At 35.9% G+C, this 22,000-nt stretch overlaps 1 protein-coding gene across 4 annotated transcripts in view; it reads right to left on the bottom strand.

Annotated features, from left to right (window-relative positions):
* Positions 1-22,000, bottom strand: part of LOC149537235 (uncharacterized) — a 103,850-nt gene that overhangs the window by 30,797 nt on the left and 51,053 nt on the right. For all 4 annotated transcript variants that reach the window (XM_089807434.1, XM_089807436.1, XM_089807435.1 and 1 more), the window contains one exon: positions 9,033-9,181. In XM_089807434.1, coding sequence (XP_089663560.1) covers positions 9,033-9,181 — 149 coding nt within the window. The remainder of the gene's footprint in view (positions 1-9,032; positions 9,182-22,000) is intronic.

Genomic DNA, 22,000 nt, shown 5'->3' with positions numbered 1-22,000 from the left:
AGAGCATTGATTTCTGTCATGAATATAAGGCATGAACATTAAATTCTTAGTTCAGTTTCTAATCCTGATTTGCTGGGAGTTCTGGCATTTTTGGTTGGTATAATCATTTCATAGCATTGATTTCAAGGAAACAGTTTAAATGATGATACAATAAGAATTTTGCTTAAGAACTTGTTTACATAACAACTGTTTGACGAAATCCATGTTAATCCAAATTCAATAACTTTAATCCAAATCCAGCAGAGAATATTACACTCCATTATTTAATTTTTAGTATTGGCTATGTTGTTTTTAATACTCCTTAATCCCTCTATATATAACTGTCGAGACAATGGTCATGAAAAATACGTATAATTCTCATGCCACAATGATGCCATTTGTGTATCAATACTTTATAATCCAAATTGTGTCCATCATCTAGGGCGCAATATATATTTTTCATTTTTCTCACACGACACTGCAATCAGAGACATGTTTCTAATGTGGCACAACTCTGAGTTACTCACCTTCTCAAAAAGAAGATTTTCTGAAGAAGCATTTTCTGATAAGAGTTTGCAGTTGCCATTGTTAGAATGAAATCACCAATATTACAAAAGAGTCTTTACATTGGTAGAGTAATTTTGTCCTTATCTAATTTCTATCCTTCTTAAAGGTAGCCCCTTACCTGTGCAACTCATCCTTTCAAACGAGGGATAAGTCCCACCATTTATCAACTAACCAATGGATCTTATTGAGCAATTCCAATTAGTGCCCAGTATAAGAGGGGATGTTGATAAACTTCTATTTGTATCATTCTGAGATGGCCATTTCCAGTCCTTGACGCTAACAGTGAGACAAATGAAATAACTCCATGAATGTTTGTAGCAGTGTTGAATCTTTTGTATCTACACAAATTTTCTCTGTTAAATCTACAGGCTTTATATGAACTTGGTTATCAAGGACCTCTTTTCCCCAGTGACATCACATTTTACATAGCGCTTTAATCAGCCTGCCTAGAGGACCCCAATCCACCCTGCAAACGCTCGGGTCCCATCTCCCTCTCTATCTCCAGTCGTTACGTGTATAGAAAAATGTCCTTAACATCAAGACCAAAATTGATAGAAATGTTCTCCCACCTTTTGGATTTCAATATCTTCTCCACAGAACCACCTAACATAGAATGCACAAGCTGGGCCAAAGAGCTAGAAGGCTGATGCTTACCCACAGTTCCAATCGTTGCCTTCTCATTTGAAAAATCATTTCCTTGACTACTGAATCCGCCTCCATTGTCCACAAAAACACTAAGCTGCTCAAGAAACAACTGCGGTTCAACACCAAAAATGGTGCTCATTGCATTGAAATCAGTGATCAGAAGGACCATTTTACAAAAGGGACACTTAGTGTTGGTGAGAAGCGATGTATCAAAGCACTCCAGATGAAAGGTGTGGTTACATTTGGGAAGCAACTGCAGCATCTCGTGGTTCTCAAGATCGATGAGGCAAATTGTGCACTCAAATCCATTGAGAGCCTCCATAGATGTTCTTCATCAAGTTCCATCAAGGATCTCATAAATCGCACCAATGATCAATAGTAATATATTCCTCTTCCATTTTGATATTCGCCAAATCAAGAAGAGATAAAATGATACAAGAGCATTATATTATGGAACTTATTAAATTGCCCTTCAGAAGTATATAAATTTATCACTCCATATTAATCCTTTGTCCACTGACACCTTCCTACCTGCGGTCCCCACATACAACTAAAGCTGCTAAACCAATATTAATTTCACTGGAAAACACAGCAGAGTAGGCACACATGTTAACTCTGCAATATTATCACGATCTTACGTAATTCTGATAAACACTTTTCTTATTTGTGAAACCTCACTGCTTTGATACAATGTTCATCCATGAAAAAAAAGAATTAGATTCCCAGTGGTTAGAATCTGGCTCTGATACCATGTTAAATTTAGAGGAATGCTGCAAATGTAATAACACTGCCTGCGATTTCTGTATGTTTCAAATGCAGCAATCTCTCTTGCATTTGTATTTGGGAATGAGGCAAAGAGAGACATGTCCCTCAAGGGGCATGTCTATTCATTATGGTGAGATTAATATAATAATAATTGATTATGTAACCATGTATATATATATATACACACACACATATGTCTCCGATAAGATATCTTCAATATTTTTGTCTCATGGGATTGTGCTTTAAGTTTAGCAAACTCTAGGATGAAAACCCACAGGTTCATGCTTGATTGGACAAAACCCCATTTCAGCTAACCTTCGTGGCTTTACACAGGATTCACAGATGCATCTATTGGAAAGGATTTTGAAGTCTTGGGCATATGAACATATATCTATTTTGCAGGTTGAAGTTTTGATCATTTTCTTGCAATTTTTGCAGGTAAACAAAAAAAATATTGATTCACCAGATTTTGGGATAAAAGGCTTCAATATTGATTTTTTTAATTCTGGAAATCATACATAATGAATGCTTAATAGTGACTGGGATGCCCTTTTTCTTTTTACATAGTGATTGGAATGCGTGGTTTGAAGGAGGTTGGATTTTTCTTGCTAGTTGTGAGAACGTGCATCAATATGTAGGTGATTAGTTTGTCATTGTTGATTGCTTTCATCTGGGGAAGTGGCATATAGAGTTTGTTTGGCAGGTCGCCCAACCTTAGAAAGCTAGGCATTCCAAGTGGAGGTGGATTGGGTGGTTAAGTTAAAATGTCTGGTTGACTCATTCCAACAAGAGGACATGGGGATTGCAAACAGCCTGAAGCTGAATATAGAGTTTGGGCATTGGGAATCATTCCTAGTCTTGGAGTAAACATTGATGTAGCTATAGGCAGATTGAAAGAAGTGGCATGGGTTTTCAGCCAGAGTCTCAAGTTTGTAGGTGACTTAAAATCTGTAACAGACCATAATTGCCGCTATGATCTCTCCAAAGATGTCATAAAAATCATTATATATATTTGTATATACTAACTCAGATCAGTTTATTGAATTTTCATACTTCTTATGACAATTCATATAAACAATCAAAGACAACTGTAATATATAATGTCTCAAACTCATTTTATAATGCAACTATGCTGAAATGTTGTTCTAAAAATCCCATTACATTCCTCCAAGTAAATGAAATCAGATAATTCAAAATAAATCAGTTGCATGTCAAGTGTTTGATAAAGTGCCCATCTAGCAAAATCGTTAAAACAATTACACTTTACGTAAAGGAAACTGAGGTAGAACATTAAAATGGTAACAGAGTTGTTCATCATGCCATCCTAAAGGATTAACAATGAAAATATCATCTTCACATTGCTTCTACTAAGTGACCTGTTGAGAGTGTTGACTTGGTGGTCAGCACCTCCTTGGAGATTTGTAACGTTGATCCAGGTAAGTCTCGGCATTTGTGTTGGGCATTAACAGTTTCATCTTTTGGTGCAACGGAAAATGCTACCTACAATTGGTATCAGAGCCCTTGGGTCACGGATTCGAGCCTCCCTTCAGTTGGTGTTGAAGGCTCAGTCGGTGCTTAAGGGGAGATTGTTGAAAGTGTTGACTAGGTGGTCAGCACCTCCTTGGAGATTTGTACCGTGGATCCCGGTAAGTCTCGGCATTTGTACCGGGCATTAACAGTTCGCACTTTTGGTGCAATGGCAAATGCTACGTACATGACCAACACTTATACATGTTAGTTTCAGCAGCACATTGTTGGGTAGTTTCAATGTGAAAGATGAACACAAATCAAGAACTCCATATAGAAATTTGGCAAGCCTTACAAGAATATCAGAAGAATGCAACAACAAAACCTTGGGTCATGTAAGACTGGATTGGATAAATGTATAGAGATAGAACATGAGAATGCAGTATGCCTCTTCTATTTACAGACTGTACAAAGAAAGTATTTATACAAGCAGGTTGTCAATTAAGTTTTTATGCTAACAAGTGTTACACTCATTTGGTGCACTGTGTACAAGGTGATGACAGATGTCAAGCCCATATGGTGTTAGTTGTATTTCCATGGCATGTGGCGTGGATGCTACCATGTGTTAAATATGTATGGCAGAAATTGGATAACCATGTTGTAAGGTGGAAGGCCCACCAACTAGCACATCAGTATAGAAGCATAACATGTGATTGTGAATGCTCTATTTGTTGCACATGTATGGTCTAATTAAACACCATGTAACACAATGTCCATGGCTGCAACGTGCACGTGAGCATTGTTGAGTGGTTGTGTGCAAAAAAGATTTGCTGAGGTGTGTCAATATTATGTTTGGATGTGCAAGCACAACAGTGCACACATTTAGTGTGAAGCTAAGTGGGTAAATGAGGTTGTTTAAGAAGAATGGGTCTATGCTCAGATTACATTCCTTGTGCTGAATTTCCCACTAGTTTTATCCTTGTTGAGTTTCAAACCGATCTAACATAAATTATCATAATCTTCTTGAAAAGATAATGCAGCAAATTGTATTCCAGAACTATTCGTGACCCTATTTAAGATTTTTTAGTTGTGTCTAAAACTACCTTGTAGAACTATTCGTGACCCTTAAATTTAGAGCACCACATTACAAATGAGTAAACAACCTAAAAACTATGCTTCTAGTTGGTTATTAATATATAACCCACACTAAAACAATATGTAAAAGTAAGCCTTCAATATGCAATCTAATGAAGATTTTCCCTCAATATCTTCTAACTTATACATTTTGTCTCTTGATCTTCTAGTCAATAGCAAAATAAAAAGGTAACTCAAATCAAGTTATCATTATTGTTATCAACCATACAAGCAAAATGGAATCAATCTTGTCTTGCTTCATTTTAAGTCAGGAAAAAATCATACAAACTTCCAAAGGATTTCAAAAAATCAAAACAACAGCTTAAATTATAATATAGTTATTTCCAGTTTTGTAATAGCTCACATATATGTATCCAATGACTAGAATTATGATTCTGCAACCATTTAACAGTAACATATGTTTCCAGTGTTAAGAATATTAGCTTCATGGAAATTGTCAAATGATATATATATATCTGATGATGTATCAGCGTATTAAAGTCTGATTATACATACATATATATATACTATTATTCTTATGCATTCTTATTCAAGCGCGCGCGCGCACACACACACACACATATGTGTATATAATAACATTATAATCCTAAATGCAAACCAAGTTATATATCCGTCAGATCAAATTACCAGTATCAGGCTCTATGCATGAACCGATACCATGATTGGAAGCAAGCCTTAGTTAAGGCTGAGGATTATGTAATGAGTATCGGTGGCATCTGATCGGTGTTTGTTAAAGGATATTAGTTATGTATTGAGGTATGCTTACGTAGGGTCATACCTCTATGTAAACATATCTCTCTCTCTCTCTCTCTCTCTCTCTCTCTCTCTATATATATATATATATAGTATGCATTTGTGAATTCTGGAATATATCAATAACAAGGCATTACATTCTCAGTCATTCAGATCTACATATTTTATATATACTTGAATAAAATCAGAACAAAGATATTAAAAGGAAGATCTGTAATCTTCATAGAAGATTCATTATTTCCAATTCAAGTCATACATATGTATTGCTGATGCAAGTTCTGTATCACTTACATAACATATTAGGATTTGAATATTCAATATGGGATATCAAACATGCAACTCCTCTCTTGAAAAGTTATTACCTATGAAGACATAAGCAATAGCTCCAATGTTCCTTACACCATTGGATACTCGCTCAGTTTTATCGATGTGATTTGTTGGTAATCATGTAGGCGGCCTTACGCTATTCTTTCGAAGATGACTTGGACTTTGGTGGGATGAAGGTGATGGTAGCTCGGTTTGTCTAGTGTGTGGGTGGCAGATAATGTTGGTGGTGGTGATGAAGGATGTGTCTGCCAGTGATGATGTTGATGGGAAAGCGATGGTTGTGGAAGGTGAATGGATGTGTTCTAATACTCGACCTACTCTAACTACTTTCCCTAAACTTCGACTACCCAGCTACTCACTGTTCTACTCCTACTCCTATGAATGGAAGGTTAGCAAATGGACGGCGATCGAACCTAATGAGAGCTGACCAGCAGCCTCACTTCCACAGGTGCAATGATTCGAAGGAATAATAAACTAGTTTACCACACAAAGCCTCCCAACTAGCCGCTAGGATGCTAGTGGTCTAGTATTGACCCCTATCAAACATTTACCAATGCTACCATACAACTCTCCATCTACTTTAACCTAACTTAAACAACTTCAAATGCAACCAACTTTAACAACTTGAAAAGAAATCTAACTATGTGGAAGTAGAAAACATGCAATAACACTCAATGTTCTTAATCAACATGCAAATCGCAACAATGAAGAAGAGAGCAATTTTGGTATTATCTTCGCAACAATTTCTCCAACCACTTTACAAATGAGAGCAAATGGCCTTTTATAGGGGCCAGAAATACAACGGACGGGGGAGATCAAAACAAGATCAACGATCTAGATTGGATCCTCAAAACCCTAATTAGGGTTGCCACCCCATCGGCCAATGAGAAGCTGCCACCTCATCAATGGACCAATAAAAAAAGTGCAAAAAGTGGCAACCAATGATAAGGCACCAAAATGGTGGCCAATCAAAAATAGACACTTGTCCTATTCTAGAAATTGCCACTTGGGCTTACATCAAATGATCTTCTAATATAAATCTTCCCTTTTCTTTCATCTTCTTAGCTAAGGCAATGAACTTAGCTAGCCTTTCGTTAACTTCTTCCATAGGAGGACAAGGTGTGTGCTTCGCCCTGAGTTCCGCTGACTTCGCCACGCCACTTGCTGGTTGTAGTATCCTTTCATGATCCTTCTCATATTCTTTCTCAAATCCAATAAAAGCATTGAGAGAGAAAAGGGTGCCCAAATGCTTTTTCTTGATAGCAACCTTCTCCAATTCATCCAACCTCGATCCAAAATTTGTTTTATTGACATCCTCTTCTCTGATATCCTCAAAATCAAGTGCCACCTCAACGTTGCTCATCATGGTTGAAATGGAAGTGTCGACGCTTGGGTTGTGATGTGCAACTGCCTTTTGTATATCCTTTTATGGTACCGTCATTGGTATTGGTTATTCACCTCATTTTTTGAGAAGAAGGGAGTTTTGGGCATCATATCCTCTTTGTCTTTCTTAGTGTTTGCCCGCTTGGGATTCTTACTTGCACTAACATCCTCCATGCTCGTCGCCCTATTACGGGATGGTAGAGTGGTGGACTAGAAGGCAAGCAGAACCAAGAGGAGCAATCCTTAGACTAGAACGAAGAAGGATGTCAGCTTAAGGACCCCTTGCAACTCTAGATGATTTGAAATTACCTCTACCTATAGCCAAGGGGGATTGTCCTTCCTTTACTCTGTCCTTCATCCGTATCATGTCCACTATAGCGATATTGGTGTCGGTTATTCTCTTCATTTTCGAGAAGAAGGGAGTTTTGGGCATCATATCCTCTGTCTTTCTTAGTGTTTGCCCGTTTGGGATTCTTACTTGCACTAACATCCTCCATGCTCGTCGCCCTATTACGGGATGGTAGAGTGGTGGACCAGCAGGCAAGAAGAACCAAGAGGAGCAATCCTTAGACTAGAACGAAAGAAGGATGTCAGCTTAAAGACCCCTTGCAACTCTAGATGATGAAAATTCACCTTAACCAATAATCTTATAGCGACTTTTCGGAACCTAGGACAAGACCTTAAGAACTTCAAATCCCTTGCAAATTAAAAATTTATCATGCAATTCACCTCCAAATAAAATTACCCAACCTAGGGCAAAAATCGCAGCCTCTTGAAAAAATCAAAATTTTATCTTCCACAAATTTTGGCTCCCACAAATTTCGCCAAGCAAGAATAGTGCAGATCTGCTCTTGCAAAATCACCAACACCTTGAGAAGGAGAAGTGAGAAGTGAGGAAGAAATGGGAGAGAGGCCTTCTCTTATACCCAACTTTCTTCTTGGACCCTGGGAGAAAGAAAAACAAATAATTAATGCAAAATTATGGCCCACAATTAAATACTTAACCAAAATTAATTTTGCCATGATGAATATTAACTTTCTAAATTGCCAATTAGTTCTAAATTGCAAAAAGAAATTAAATAATGCCTTGAGGGTGTTAAATATTTCCATTTAGTGGGGGTTTAGTAATTAATACGTCATTAAATTTGGATTTTGGCTAGCCAAAAGCCATTTTTTCAAAATTAAATTACCAATTTCATTAAAGGCAAAAAGTTTTCAAGGCAACTTTAATCTATTAAAACCAATTTTTTTGCAATTTCTCTCCAAATCGATTTAGCTAAGCAATTTTAGCTTTTTAACACAAATAAAATTATTTCTCTAGAGCCTAAAATTGATTTTGCAATTTTATTTCACCATCACAAAAATCAATCCTTTTCACCAAAAATAATCAAGATTTTCCAAAAGCCCAGATTTAACAAAATTTTCATTTTTTGAAAATTATCCAATTTTATACAATTATATCCAAATTTTCAAAAGAAAATGTCTAAGTACAAAATTTACAATTTTATCCTGCCAAGTGTTGCTCTTTTAAAATTTGTTCGGCCTAAGGATGAAATTGGTCGCTCTGGAAAATCAAGTTGAAACCGGGTGAAAATAAATCTAACCCTCTCCCCACATTTGTCCTGAAGGTGTCCAAGACGTGAAATCTTCAAATTTGAAACCTCTAGACCAAAAATTGCTAAGGCAATCGAAAAAAAAAGGGGTCCCCAAAATTTTGGGGCGATGGTGTGAAAACCTCACAACATGTATCTATAAGAATTCAGAATTGACTTGAAGATTGCTCAAGATATTTATACAAATAAATTATAAGGAAGGTTAGTCTCCACCAATAAACGATCATTAAAATTTACGTCCAGGTCTACATATCATTTATGCAGTAACCAATCCCAATTCAAATTTCAGAATAAAAAATGCAATGGAAAAAATATCAAATAAATTCAAATTGTATGGAAATCAATTGAATGAAAACCAGCTTAGAAGTGTTTACTCACAATGCTAGAGGCACGATAGTCAAAAATTTCCTGTTATTTGTGAATTGCCTTCCACTGTCCATTTGTTCCCACCATGTCAGCTTATTATACATTCCCTGATCTTCAGCAAATGGAGTGCCCTTTTTCCAATGAAAGAATGTGTAGGTCACCTATAACAAGGAAAAAACATAATGAGAAATTATAAAAAATGAAAGAACGTGAAATGGATAGTGATATCTTGCAGACCCTCACATTTATATTTCTACACAAAAAAGATAGAATTACTCTAACTAAATCTATAAAAGTTTAAATAAAAACAGTATAACCACACAGAATGTCTCAAGTTGGTGCTAAGAAAGGGGATATTACCAGAGGGTCTCCCAATAGTAATCATGGTCAAGCCCTTCAACTACTAGGGAACCTTCTATCATCCATCATTTCTTGCTTATAGTTGGACAAGGAGATATTATAAAACCCTTTCTGAGAAACCAGTAACCTATTCAAAGGGTTCCCCTTATTGTGAAACCATTAGCCTATTCAAAGGGTTCCCCTAAGATATACTAATGGATTAAAGAGCTCCGTGGGACTTGGTGACCTTATAGTTCAGCTAAATTGATATTCACAGATGTTGATCTGTTCTTCACTCAGTAAGAGATGCATTATGAGACTTTTGAGGGAGATTTCCCACAATTAGTCTGTTATGCTCCTTGGCATCAGTCACCCCTTCCCATGGACGGTCAATGCATTTAATGATATTTGGTGATCAGGGGAACTATTTTAAGGTTAATGTTACAAGTTAACTTTAAAAATATTTAAGCGACATAAAGTGTCACCTAGGGGACATAAGAAGACCTTTTAATAGATAAATTTGAATTGTTTTAATAAGGGAAATGTCTACATGGGAGACATAGGGGAATTTTAATCAAATAAAATAATTGTTTGTCACTCGAAGTTGGGCGTGGGATTTTGGACATGATATAAAATATGTTTTGGAAGCTCATCGGCAACTCATGCTTGAAAATTCATCCAAGGGCTTTATGAGAATGAAAACCTTCACAAAGAGCATCAACTGCGAAAGTGAAAGATCTTTCCTCGTTGATTTGCTGGTGGTTTCACTCGGGAACTATATCTCAAACCTTCATTTAAGAGATTCTAGATCTATGGCAAGGGATTTGAATGAAAATTTTATTATTCAAATACATTTTAAAGGCAGAGAATTGGGATTAAATTTCAGAAACTTTGCAACTGTTTTTAGAGCCTAGCTGGTCATACTAACCAGCTAACCAGAAGTTTGTATTATTATCAATCACATAACAATAATGAAATTGTTGTATTTCTACAAAAATAACACCAGTATACAATTAGGAGTGTTTTCCCTTTCTTTCAAACTTCTACAAATGAAAGAATACCTTTAACTTATAGAAACTACTACAGCGTAATCTCCATGGATGTATGATGTGTCAGTTGATGAGAGCATAATGTACTGTTGAGTTTTAGAGTAGCTGCAAGATAGATCTTCTACTCACACTGGTGTTCTCTATTCTTCGCTTTTGGAAAACCAAAGAACTTTGAAGACTCACGTGTATTTCTGCTCATGCGTTGCATACGTGGCATCATATGTTTGAGACTTCCTGCTTATTTGGCATCATGATCTTTCCTTCATTTTATTGTGTTCATGTGAGTGCTGACATGGCAACGTTTGCTGCTGAGAACAACCACATGTTAGGTTTACCATTATGGCTCCATGCATGCGTTGGTTAATGCTGGCATTCATAAAATTGTCAGTTTCTCTACGCTTTTGTCAGTTCATTCTTCACTTCTTTATCTCGTGTTTGTATTTTTCATTTATTGGTGAAACCATGCATCCTTGTGACCCCCATTTCTGTATAGTCTTAGTGAAGAATCCACGGTGTATTTTTTCAAGGACAGTATGGTAGTATTTGTTTTGGAGACTGTTAGATATCGCATGTAGCTCTGTGTAGTTTTTTACCTTTGAGAAGTTAAGTGTGCATGCGGTAGCTGGTTGTTTAGTTCTGTTCTGTGAATTTAATGCAGACAATCTGTTCTTGATCGTATTGCAAGATGTGAAAGACTTTTATATACATTTGTATTATGGTAGTTTTGAATTCATATAAGAGGTGTAGAAGTCTGTATAAAATTCTATCAGGTTTATTGATTGATCAATTCTGGAGGAGTCAATCATAAATATATATCTTGTAATTGCTTCTGAGACTCTGAATAAAGGAACTATCTTTCTGTGAGCTGGATTGTTTCTGTAATGTGTCCTGCTCCAATCTATGACGATTTATACCAATTATCTTTCTGTGAGCTGGATTGTTTCTGTAATGTGTCCTGCTCCAATCTATGACAATTTATACCAATTATCTATAATTCCAATTGCCACAGGCTTCTTTCCATCTAAAACTTGTACTTGTTTCTTCAATTTGCAACAATGAGTTTGTGTAGTGACAGTATTCTTATTACAAGTGTCTACTACCTTGTTAAAAATGCAATTCTAATAAATGATGATAATTATCTTTGCTTTGCAATTGTTGTCTGTGTTTCCCCAAATGCCTGAGATAACAAGATCAATCTATTTATAGAAAAATGTCACGTACTATACTAGATTTGATCTGGATGCCTATCAATATATGATAATTAAGGATTGCAAAATATCAAAATAAGTATATTATTCAAGTATGTTTAAGTTGCAACTTCCGATATCTTAATATGACTGTCATATTAACTATACTGATCTGACATATAGATAAATTGTTCTTATATTAGTTTATTGTTGGCAGCTACTGTTCGGCCTGATAAGACTTAGTAAATTTATATGATTGCATATCTGACGGTACTGGGTGATGATCTGGTTTTAGTCGCTAACAGTGCACTTCCTTGACCTTGGCCATTTGGCTATTAGTTGTTGTACAAGGGTGGTCAGATGAAAAATATTAATGGAAGTCGCTCTTTTCAGAGCCAATTCAATAAGGATTAATCTATAAAAGAAATAGAATGTCCGATGCCTCCTAAAGTGACGAGAACTTCCTTCTTAGTGTTTCCCTTGAATGAAGAGTTACGGTAAAGACGTGATGCACCTCTCCAAATATTAATCAATCACTTCACCATATGTTAATGGTAGCTGATATTGAGCTTTACTAATTAGAGCCAAAGCATATTGATATACTTTTAGAGAAGCTTATTTACTTATTTATTATCATTGCCGCCAATTCACCCGATTAATGGTTACCTTCTCATAAGTTAACAATAACGGTCTTGATGCCGGTTTGATGAGTACCAAGCATTGTAAGCACGTTGGACTTTTCCATGTCCCCTTACTATTCTACTAGCACACAACCCTTACCTATTCATCACTGATGCTTTGCTTGAGTTTGACATGGCAGGAATAAAGATTTATCAACTGCCATTTGTATCCTGATATTATCATCGTTCCAGCACTATTGATAGCATGGCAGGAAAGTCGAAGAAAAAAAGGGGAATATTACACACGGCATAGAGACGAAATAGCAGTTCGTAGGTGCATCAAAAAGCTATGCCAAGAACAAGATGCCCCGGACAACGTAGAAGCTCCTCGTTTACAACAGCGCAAGGCCACTCAAAAATATCGTGCCTGTTGTAGAGAGCGGCCAACTGTGCAAACACTAAATCCAAGCACTGATAAGGCAATAAACATATATCAACAAACACCACTAGTACAACAAGACATCACACATATAGAAGGTAACAGGGAGGTCAAATACACAATCACCCTTAAAATATTCCAACAAAGAATTGAGGCACTATCCAACTTAAAAGTCTGCAATATGTGCAAGGAATGTTACCCAAGCATGCTTGTCCAAACATCAAACTCTACCCAAACTTGCAAAAGGTGCTTTATCGAAAAATGTGTACATCGATTCTCAGCATTGAACAAAATGGACCTGGGAGAGCAACCTGAGGTAATGAGGAGACTAACCCATGTGGAAGAAATGTTCATTGCCGAAGTAAATCCAATAGTACAAATAACACAAAGTTTTCCAAGCCAACATAAATAGTAAATACAAAGGTCATACAATAAGCTTTGCACAAGACATTTGAAACATTACGAGGGCGCTCCCACGAAGAGTGCATGAGTTGAATGTTCTCATAGTTCACAAGATGCATGCACAAGGCTATTATTATGACTGCTTTGTAAGTAGGAGTCATGTGAGGGATGCACTACTATATAAAGCTAGGCATGATCCACATTACAACAATGTCACTATAGATGCAGATTGTTTGGCCGAATTCCCTGATGGAAGAAGAGATATTTCCAGCATCCTCCATAGCATTGAAACAGAAGAAGAGACAATACTATCGGGAAACGAAGTGGATGTTGATGAAGAACCAAACAAAAAGAGCACAACTTTCACATCATCCCTTGTATCTAAACTATCAAATAGTTCTTGTGAGCTAGACATTATAAAACAAACATTAAACCTCGACAACGATACAAACAACAAAATAACCTAGCTTGAAATGGACACTACTCCAAGAAACGAGTACAACACGAAGGATCTACTCGACATGGCATTTCCCACCTTATTCTCTGATGGCTTAGCACAAACTATGCAGCCATGCCTAAGGGAGGTAAAAATTCCTAAGTTTGCATTACACCTAATGCGGTGTTGTGACCAAAGATTCAGGAGACACCCACATTTTCAATATTTAATCTACAACCTTATGATGAAACATTGCAATCAAGGCCTTGCAACCATATTCATCAAGAGAAAAGCGGAGGAAAATATACCGGACAATATTGAAAACCTTCATGACCACCTCAAGGACCTTCTGGACATGCAACTGGCTGAAGAACTCATGAACTTTGGATCTACAATCAAAGGTGCAAGACCTTACAAGAGAAAGTGTCAATTAGGTTCACCCACACTATTCTTCAAACTAAGCATGGTAGATACAAAATGGCATGATTTGCAACGCCAATTCTCACTGGACAGACCTCTAATCATGTAGTCAAGCAAACAACGACTGGAAAATATAATTAACAACCCCCACATCACAACATTATTCCTACTCCGACAATTCACAATTTTTAGGGAAGAAGTGATTTAAAAACTCTTCAATGCAAAAGCCTACTAGCATAGATATGAGTGGCAGCATAGAGGAACTATGCATGTACACGGGTTTATTTGGCTCCATGATACACCAGATATGGATAGGCTAGATTGGATGAATTCTGCAAAAGTTAAGCAAAGCAATTCTTTGACATGTATGTGTCTGCATGGAACCCTCACAACGCAAAACAAAGAACCAACTCAATTCCTCATTCTCCATAGGATGACCATTGTTTGCTAAATACAACTGAGATATACGACACAAATCCTAAAGATGACCAAGAGAACATTGAAAATCGGGTTCAATGACACACCAAATGTAAAGGAACATGCTCGCAAAAGAATGGGAGAAAGATAGTGTCAATACAAAGCTTTATGGAAAGAATAGAGTGTCTCCACCCTATCCTACAATAATGAAGGGTTTAAGAAATATGAACCTGCAAGAAATGATTACAAGCTCAACATACACAACCCAAACATACTAGCGATATGGAGAGCAATATAGATTGTCAACCAGTTACTACAAAACCCTTGTTCTAAAGTACGTTGCCAAATATGCATCCAAAGCGGATAAAATATTTGAGACTTGCACAAATATGTTAACAAGAATATCGGCAACCCAATAGGCAGACAAACTGGCTCTCACATCATACCAAAAATTCATGGCAGAAATAGTTGGCAAGTATGACATAGGAGTGCAGATAACATGCCACATGCTCCAAAAGCTACCCTTTGTTGTTTGTAGTCGTCCCTTCATATATTTGAATATTGGACAAAAGGTGTTTCAATGATAACCTAGATGCCAAAGGAAATCCATATGTAGTCTACCTACACAGACACATATCAAGCGGCCTCAAGAACTAGAGACAGTAGCGTTGCTAGAATTTGTGAGATCTTACACCTACTCAACAAATCGTAAACAATGCAAGTGGAAAGAGAGAAGAGACAAAGTTGTACTTAGTATTTACCCAATAGGCACAAATATGCATTCAAAGTAGATAAAATATTTGAGACTTGCACAAATATGTTAACAAGAATATCGGCAATCCAATAGGCAAACAAACTAACCCTCACAGCATACCGAAAATTCAAGGCACAAATAGTTGCTAAGTGTGACGTAGGAGTGTAAGAAACATGCCACATTCTCCAAAAGCTACCCCTTGTTATTTATAGTTGTCACTTTGTATGTTTAAATGTTGGACAAATGACATTTCAATGATAACCTGGATGCCAAAGGAAAGCCATATGTAGTCTACCTACATATAGACATATATCAAGCGGCCTCAAGAACTAGAGACAGTAGCGTTGCTAGAATCCATGAGATCTTATACCTACTCGGCAAATCATGAACAATGCAACGGGAAAGAGAGAAAAGATAAAGTCATTAGTGTTTACCCAAAGTTCTTCAACATGCCAAATGAAAGCTCAAATGCCTTTAAAGTATTTTGTTGGAGTGAGATGCTACTGTACAAGCATTTTCAAGATATGTCAAGAGAAATAGGCCTAACAAGAGATTCAATAACTACAAAGTAGAAGAAAATGAATGAAGACAGCTATCAGGTATGGCACATCAACCGCACTACAAAATAAAAACCACCTCGGGACAAGAAGAGAGTGAAGTGACAAAAACGTTGAGGAAACATAAGAGATGAATGAATAGTAGCTATTTTCACAATTAAGCCCCTCAAATGTAATCATTTCAGACAAACTTGATATGCTTCGTATGTGCAAGTTTGATAAAAACAATAGATGGATCAAAATGATATACCTCAAGACTTGCATGACACTGTAGTGCAATTCATAAATACAAAGAAATCATCTGGGAAAGATAGAAGCAGTATATTAGACTTTGAAATGTCGAGGTATGAAATGTCAACAGAGCAAGAGACAACACTCAAATTAATCACTGACCACAACCAATGTACATTACCCAAAAACTGCACATGATCATCCAAGGCATAGCAGGTACCGAAAAGTTGTACTTGATAGGTTGCATAAGGAATGCATTGAACAATGCAATAGTGAAGAGAAAAAACCAATTTGCATCAACAAGTGTATCCACATTCAACATGCATATCAACAATACATTAAGTCCTCGGGATTCCCATAAAAGAAATGCAATTATTGCAAGGGCAGGCATTGACAAAATTTGAGGAAGATTTAAAGGACATCTTGATTAACGAATTAAGCGTCATAGGACCAGAGCTACTGTTAAAAATAGATAGCAGATTACGACAGACATTTCCGCACAATCAGCACAAATATTTTGGAGGAGTATCCATAATTTTTGTTGGCAACTGTAATACGCAAAAAAGTAGTGTTGTAATTAAGCTTTAGTTGGCTTTGTTAGGATGGTGGTTAGGAAGCGAGGGGATGCATCTGTTGGTTTTCCCAACCAACTAACCATTATATATGAACTTTGGAATATGGTTGATGTACTCATGTTTTTGGTAATGACTAAAGTAATAACATTTCCTCGCCATTTTGGTATTACCGATACAAGTAATGAATGTTCTATTGGTTGGTACTGTTGAATCTATGTTATATTGCTCTGTGTAACTTGTGCTATTAACCATTCTACATTTTGGCATCATTGCCTAATTACAAACCTGGAGGTCATAGACTAGGCAAGATGGAGTAATGGGAAGACCCTTCCTACCACGCATAAAAGTAACAAACAATGACGGAGAAGAAGAGGAAATAACAAGAGATCTAGTGACACGTGATCTAGTGGTGATGATATACAAGTAACTAACTTTAAAATATATATATATACACATATATGTATATCTACATATATGTATATAAATATATATGTATATGTATATGTCTATGTACATATACATATATACAAATACATATATGTATATGTAAATGTACATATACATATATACAAATACATATATGTATATGTATATATACATATATGTCGTTAAAAGTAGACAATGTAATTTTTTTTGGTCATGGATACTGAATTAAAGCTGTGACAATTCATTGAAAAGTTAAAATTGTCTATGAGATATTTGATACTAGAAAATGGCTGGGCATAGACCATTAGGTGAGGGTTAGTATTATTATGATTGTAATGTCGGTTTTATAAATTTTAATGTTAATGTTATTATAGTTACAGTAGGATATATCATAAAAGTCAAAACTTATTATGGATATATATATATATATATATATATATGAGATACAATTATCTATCATTATTTGAGAAATTAATATAAAAAAGACTAAAGAGATATTTTTATGTATATATATATATATATAAAATTATGAATGTCATTATATTAATCGAATATCAAATCAAGATCACTGACTGTTTTATATTCTGTTTTATTGACTGAATGATTATCTTATAATGTTAATATTGTTGGCAACGAACGGTCGAATGCAGGAAAGGGCGTGAGTATTAAGAGAGGGACACACGACCATGAGTGGACGTGTCTCCCACATAGGAGAGGCTTACACTCATGGTCATGTCTCCTTCTTCTGCTGGCAGACTTCCTCCCATCATAGAACACATCAATCTTCAGTCTTCAACGTAGATAAGTCAGCAGCCTTCTCTACATTATTAGTTTTGATGTATACTGATTCGATAATATATATAAAGCTACTTTGAAATAATTATGTTATTAAATACAAGTGCAGTCTATATCAATAACAATTTTGTAAAAGAAATCTGATCTATGAAATTTAGAATTTTATTACTACTCCAATTTGTACCTCCTGTATATTACTATCAATGCAACTGTTGCAGCTTCTTTTGATGCAATTGCTAATTATTATAATAATAAAATTTAAATTATTATATTCAATCTTAAAAATAGGGGCATCACAATTTCCCTGTGTAAGAAAGGTTTTCCCACGATATGCATTCTTATATTCTGATTCAAAACATTAACCTGATATCAGAGCATGTATAGTAAAGATCCTGAATTAGAATAAGAAATGCAAGAATTTAAGAAACGCAAGAATTGAGGGATTCTTTTGAGATCTAGTAGAGGCACATGTGTTGGTTTTCAATTTTTCTCTCTACCTGCACTATAATTTTGTGATGACAAAATATTTTTTCTTCATTGTGAGGAAATTCAGACAATAAAGAGGATGAATCAAAAAGCAACAAGATGATGAGAGATTCCATGCAAAGTCATGCAAGCTGAAGAAGAGAACAAGCATAAGAACTTGTATTGTAATCATGAGACTGAGTTGATGGCACATAACCCTCTTAAAGAGATAGAATTTACACAGATTGTCACTATAATTAGTTTATTCAAGAGTGTAATGACCCTGCTCAAATCTGATTGAAAACTTCTGATTGAAGGCTCAAGAAATTTTGTCAAACATTTTGCATACAAAGGTCATATGACTGATATAACTTTTCAGTTTGCTAAAATGACTCTTTTCTTCAATTTGCATCAATAAGAATGCTTGCAAGAAAACTCCAAATTGTCTAAACAATGACCTAACATGAATGTGCAACTAATTTTGGCAATATTCAATGCATATATATGATCTAAGCATGAGAAATGAACACCTACAGCCAATATGCAGCTACAGCAACTAGTAATTATGACAAACATTTTGGATGCAACCTAGAATGGCATTAATGCACTTACAGTCAAGTGGCATTAATACAAACACTTGGTATGCAACTGAAGACTACTACTGAAAGTAAATGCTGAACATAGGAAATTGCTCAAAACCATACGCCATTCATATATCAACAATTTGCAACAATGTCATACATATTTCAACCAATAATATGATCACCAAACCCTAGGTTGGCAATATAGATAATCTAAAAATTACAATACTCTCACTTGCAAAATCTTAGCCTTCCTTTGATTCCAATAATGCCAAATGGCAAACAAAGACAAGTACAATGTAAAATAGTAAAGTGCTGAAGCTATATTTTGTGCTCAGCTGAAAATATACATTTCTTAAAAAATATGCCAAATGCCAAATGAAAACTGAAGAACCTGATTGTAGATGGCTGTAATAATTTTTACCAATGTTGAAGATGCCAACACCCAAGCCAAGTCACCCCAAATCTGAAAATGTACTTCCTTGCAAATTTTCGAAAATATCTAGGAGTTTTGAAAAATTCTTTAAAAATAAATCATGGCATTTTGGAACTCCAAAATGCACCTATCTTTATCTCCTTGACGATAGAAATACGATACAAAAATACCCAGAATGATATGCTGAGTAATGAGGAAGATATGAACAAAAATGTGGTTCCAAAGCCCTATCCTAAAGTTCTAAAAATTGGATCAGACTTGTAGCAAAAACAAACCAGCAGCTATAAATCTTTCCTCCACCACAACCAAGCCTTCTAAAGATGTCCTGCAATCAATCCATGAGTGAAAATTAATAGTCCTCAAAAAATGCCCTCCTATAATTTTGGGTTTGCTGAAAGAAGACTCCTAAAATTTCGGATCGGCTAAAAATGGCTTCCTATAATTTCGGACTTGCTAAAAACGGCCTCCTATAATTTTGGCCCTGTTAAAAATGGCTTCCTATAATTTCGGACCTGCTAAAAATAGCCTCCTATAATTTCGGCCCTGCTAAAAATGCCTCCTGAAAAGCTGAAATGTTGAAAATAGCCTTAGGCCCAATGATGCCCTAGCTGAAGTGACTATAGTATCACCTCCAAATGTGCAACCCTTCAGAAGATATTCCACTTCCTCAATTATGCAAATCCAAGGGTCCCAAAGACCAACTGACTATCTAAAACCACTTGGCTCCACAATAGACTATGTGACTAAATCACAATCTGATGTCAAGATAAGAGATAAATAACTGGATCCCTCAAATGCAAGACCCATAGGGTCTATTTATTCACTTTTCAGTAGCTTCCTCTAGAAGTCACTTAAACATTCTACAAGCATCCAAATATTCTTATGAAATAAAGTGCACTTTTATAAAATATTACTTTATAATAAAAAGTGCATCTCAACATCAAATTATAAAACTGGGCCCAGATAAAGTAACTTTAATTTATAATAAACGTAAGCCCAAATCACTAATCAACTGTAAGGACAAAATACTGCCAAATAGTCGCTAGTCGACTCTCTCCACATTATCACCAATCTACGAGAGCCTGTGATAGACTGATCTGGCACACTAAATGATGTCAGCCAAAATGATGACATGACAAAGAGGAAGAAATGACATTTAGAGGGAGACTATTCAACTGCAGAAATTTGATTCAGAGGGCACTTGAGTTGCAGATGTAGAATGTAATGTCATTTGCAAAGATCAACAAGCTTGTGTAGCAGTGTGACTACAAAGGCTCTTTGTTGGACACATTGGAGTCAATTTATGGTTGTTGTGTCAATCAAAGCTATGAGAATGCTGCCCCTGTTGACAGGTAATCTTAGCTAAGTGGGAGTCTCAACATTTAGATGATATTTTATGTATTAATGAGTTCTTCTCTGTGGGAGAAATTTGAGGTGAAATCCCTTGTTAATGAGGTCTTCTCTACGAGAGAAGTTCGAGGTGAAATCCCTTGTTAATGAGATCTTCTCTACAAGAGAAGTTCGAGGTGAAATCCCTTGTTAATGAGTTCTTCTATGTGAAAGAAGTTTAAGGTGAAATCCCTTGTTAATGAATTGTGAGAAAAGTTCAAGGTGAAATCCCTTTTCCCACCCTCTAGGAATAGCTATGGTGGATTCACCCTTGGGGAGTAGCCATGGTGGAAGTCATGTGTGTAACTTTATGACTTTGTTTTAGATTTTTTCTAATTCACCCTCTTAGAGTAGCTATGATGAACATTGTTATAATGAGATAGCAATTTTTATTGAGAAAATCTATAATAATTTTTTGTTGACATTCTTTTTGGTTGCATCTATGTGCACTTGTCATGAGATGACATACTGAAGATCTTTCTCTTGCTAAGAGGGAGTGTTGAGTTTTAGAGTAGCTACAAGACAGATCTTCTACTTGCATTGGTGTTCTCTATTCTTCCCTTTCAACAAACTAAAGAACTTTGATGACTTCTATGTATTTTTGTTGGTGCGTTGCATATGTGGCATCATGCGTTTGAGGCTTTATGCTTATTTGGCATCATAACCTTTCCTTCATTTTATTGTGTGTGCGAGTGCTGGCATTGCACCATTGGCTGCTAACAATACTCACATGTGAGATTTACCGTTACGGCTTCGCATATGTGTTGGTAAGTGATGGCATTCGTAAAGTCGTCGATTTCTCTAGGCCTTTGTCGGTTCATTCTTCATTGGCTTCTTTCTATCATGTTCGTGTTGCCATTTATTGGTGAGACCGTCTTTGTGACTACTCATTATCGTTTAGTCTTGGTGAAGATTGAGAGGGTTTATTATTTCGAGGGCATTATACTAGTAATTTTTTGGAGACTATTAAATATAGCATGTAGCTTTGTGCATTGTTTACCTTCGAGAAGCATATTTTGTGCAGTAGCTGGTTGTTTTGTTCTGTTGTGTGAGTCTGATGAAAACGATTTGTTCTTGATTGCATTGCAAGATGTGAAAGACTTTTATATAAATTGTGTATATTAGTTTTAAATTCATAACAGAGGTGTAGAATTCTATATGAAATTCTATAAGTTTATTGATTGATCAATCCTAAAGGAGTCAATCATAAACAAATATCTTGTAATTGTTTCTACGACTTTGACTAAAGGAACTATCTCTTTGTGGGCTGGGTTGTTTCCCTTAGTGAAGAGGGTTTCCCCTAGGATAATAATTGTGTTATTTGTTATTGTATTTCAAATTATTGCATTCTCATATTTTGGTTCAAAACATTAACACATACCACTAGAAAAATTCCCCAAAGCAAGGCATGTGAAACTCTTATTGAGAAATCGCAAATATGTCCCACCATTGCAATTTTTAG

Source organism: Cupressus sempervirens, chromosome 10 (genome assembly GCF_028749045.1).
Source record: "Cupressus sempervirens isolate cs-2001-9-10 chromosome 10, ASM2874904v1, whole genome shotgun sequence".
Classification (NCBI taxonomy): Eukaryota; Viridiplantae; Streptophyta; class Pinopsida; order Cupressales; family Cupressaceae; genus Cupressus; species Cupressus sempervirens.
Note: the sequence above shows the minus strand (reverse complement) of the source record. Positions and strands in the feature narration are given on the sequence as shown.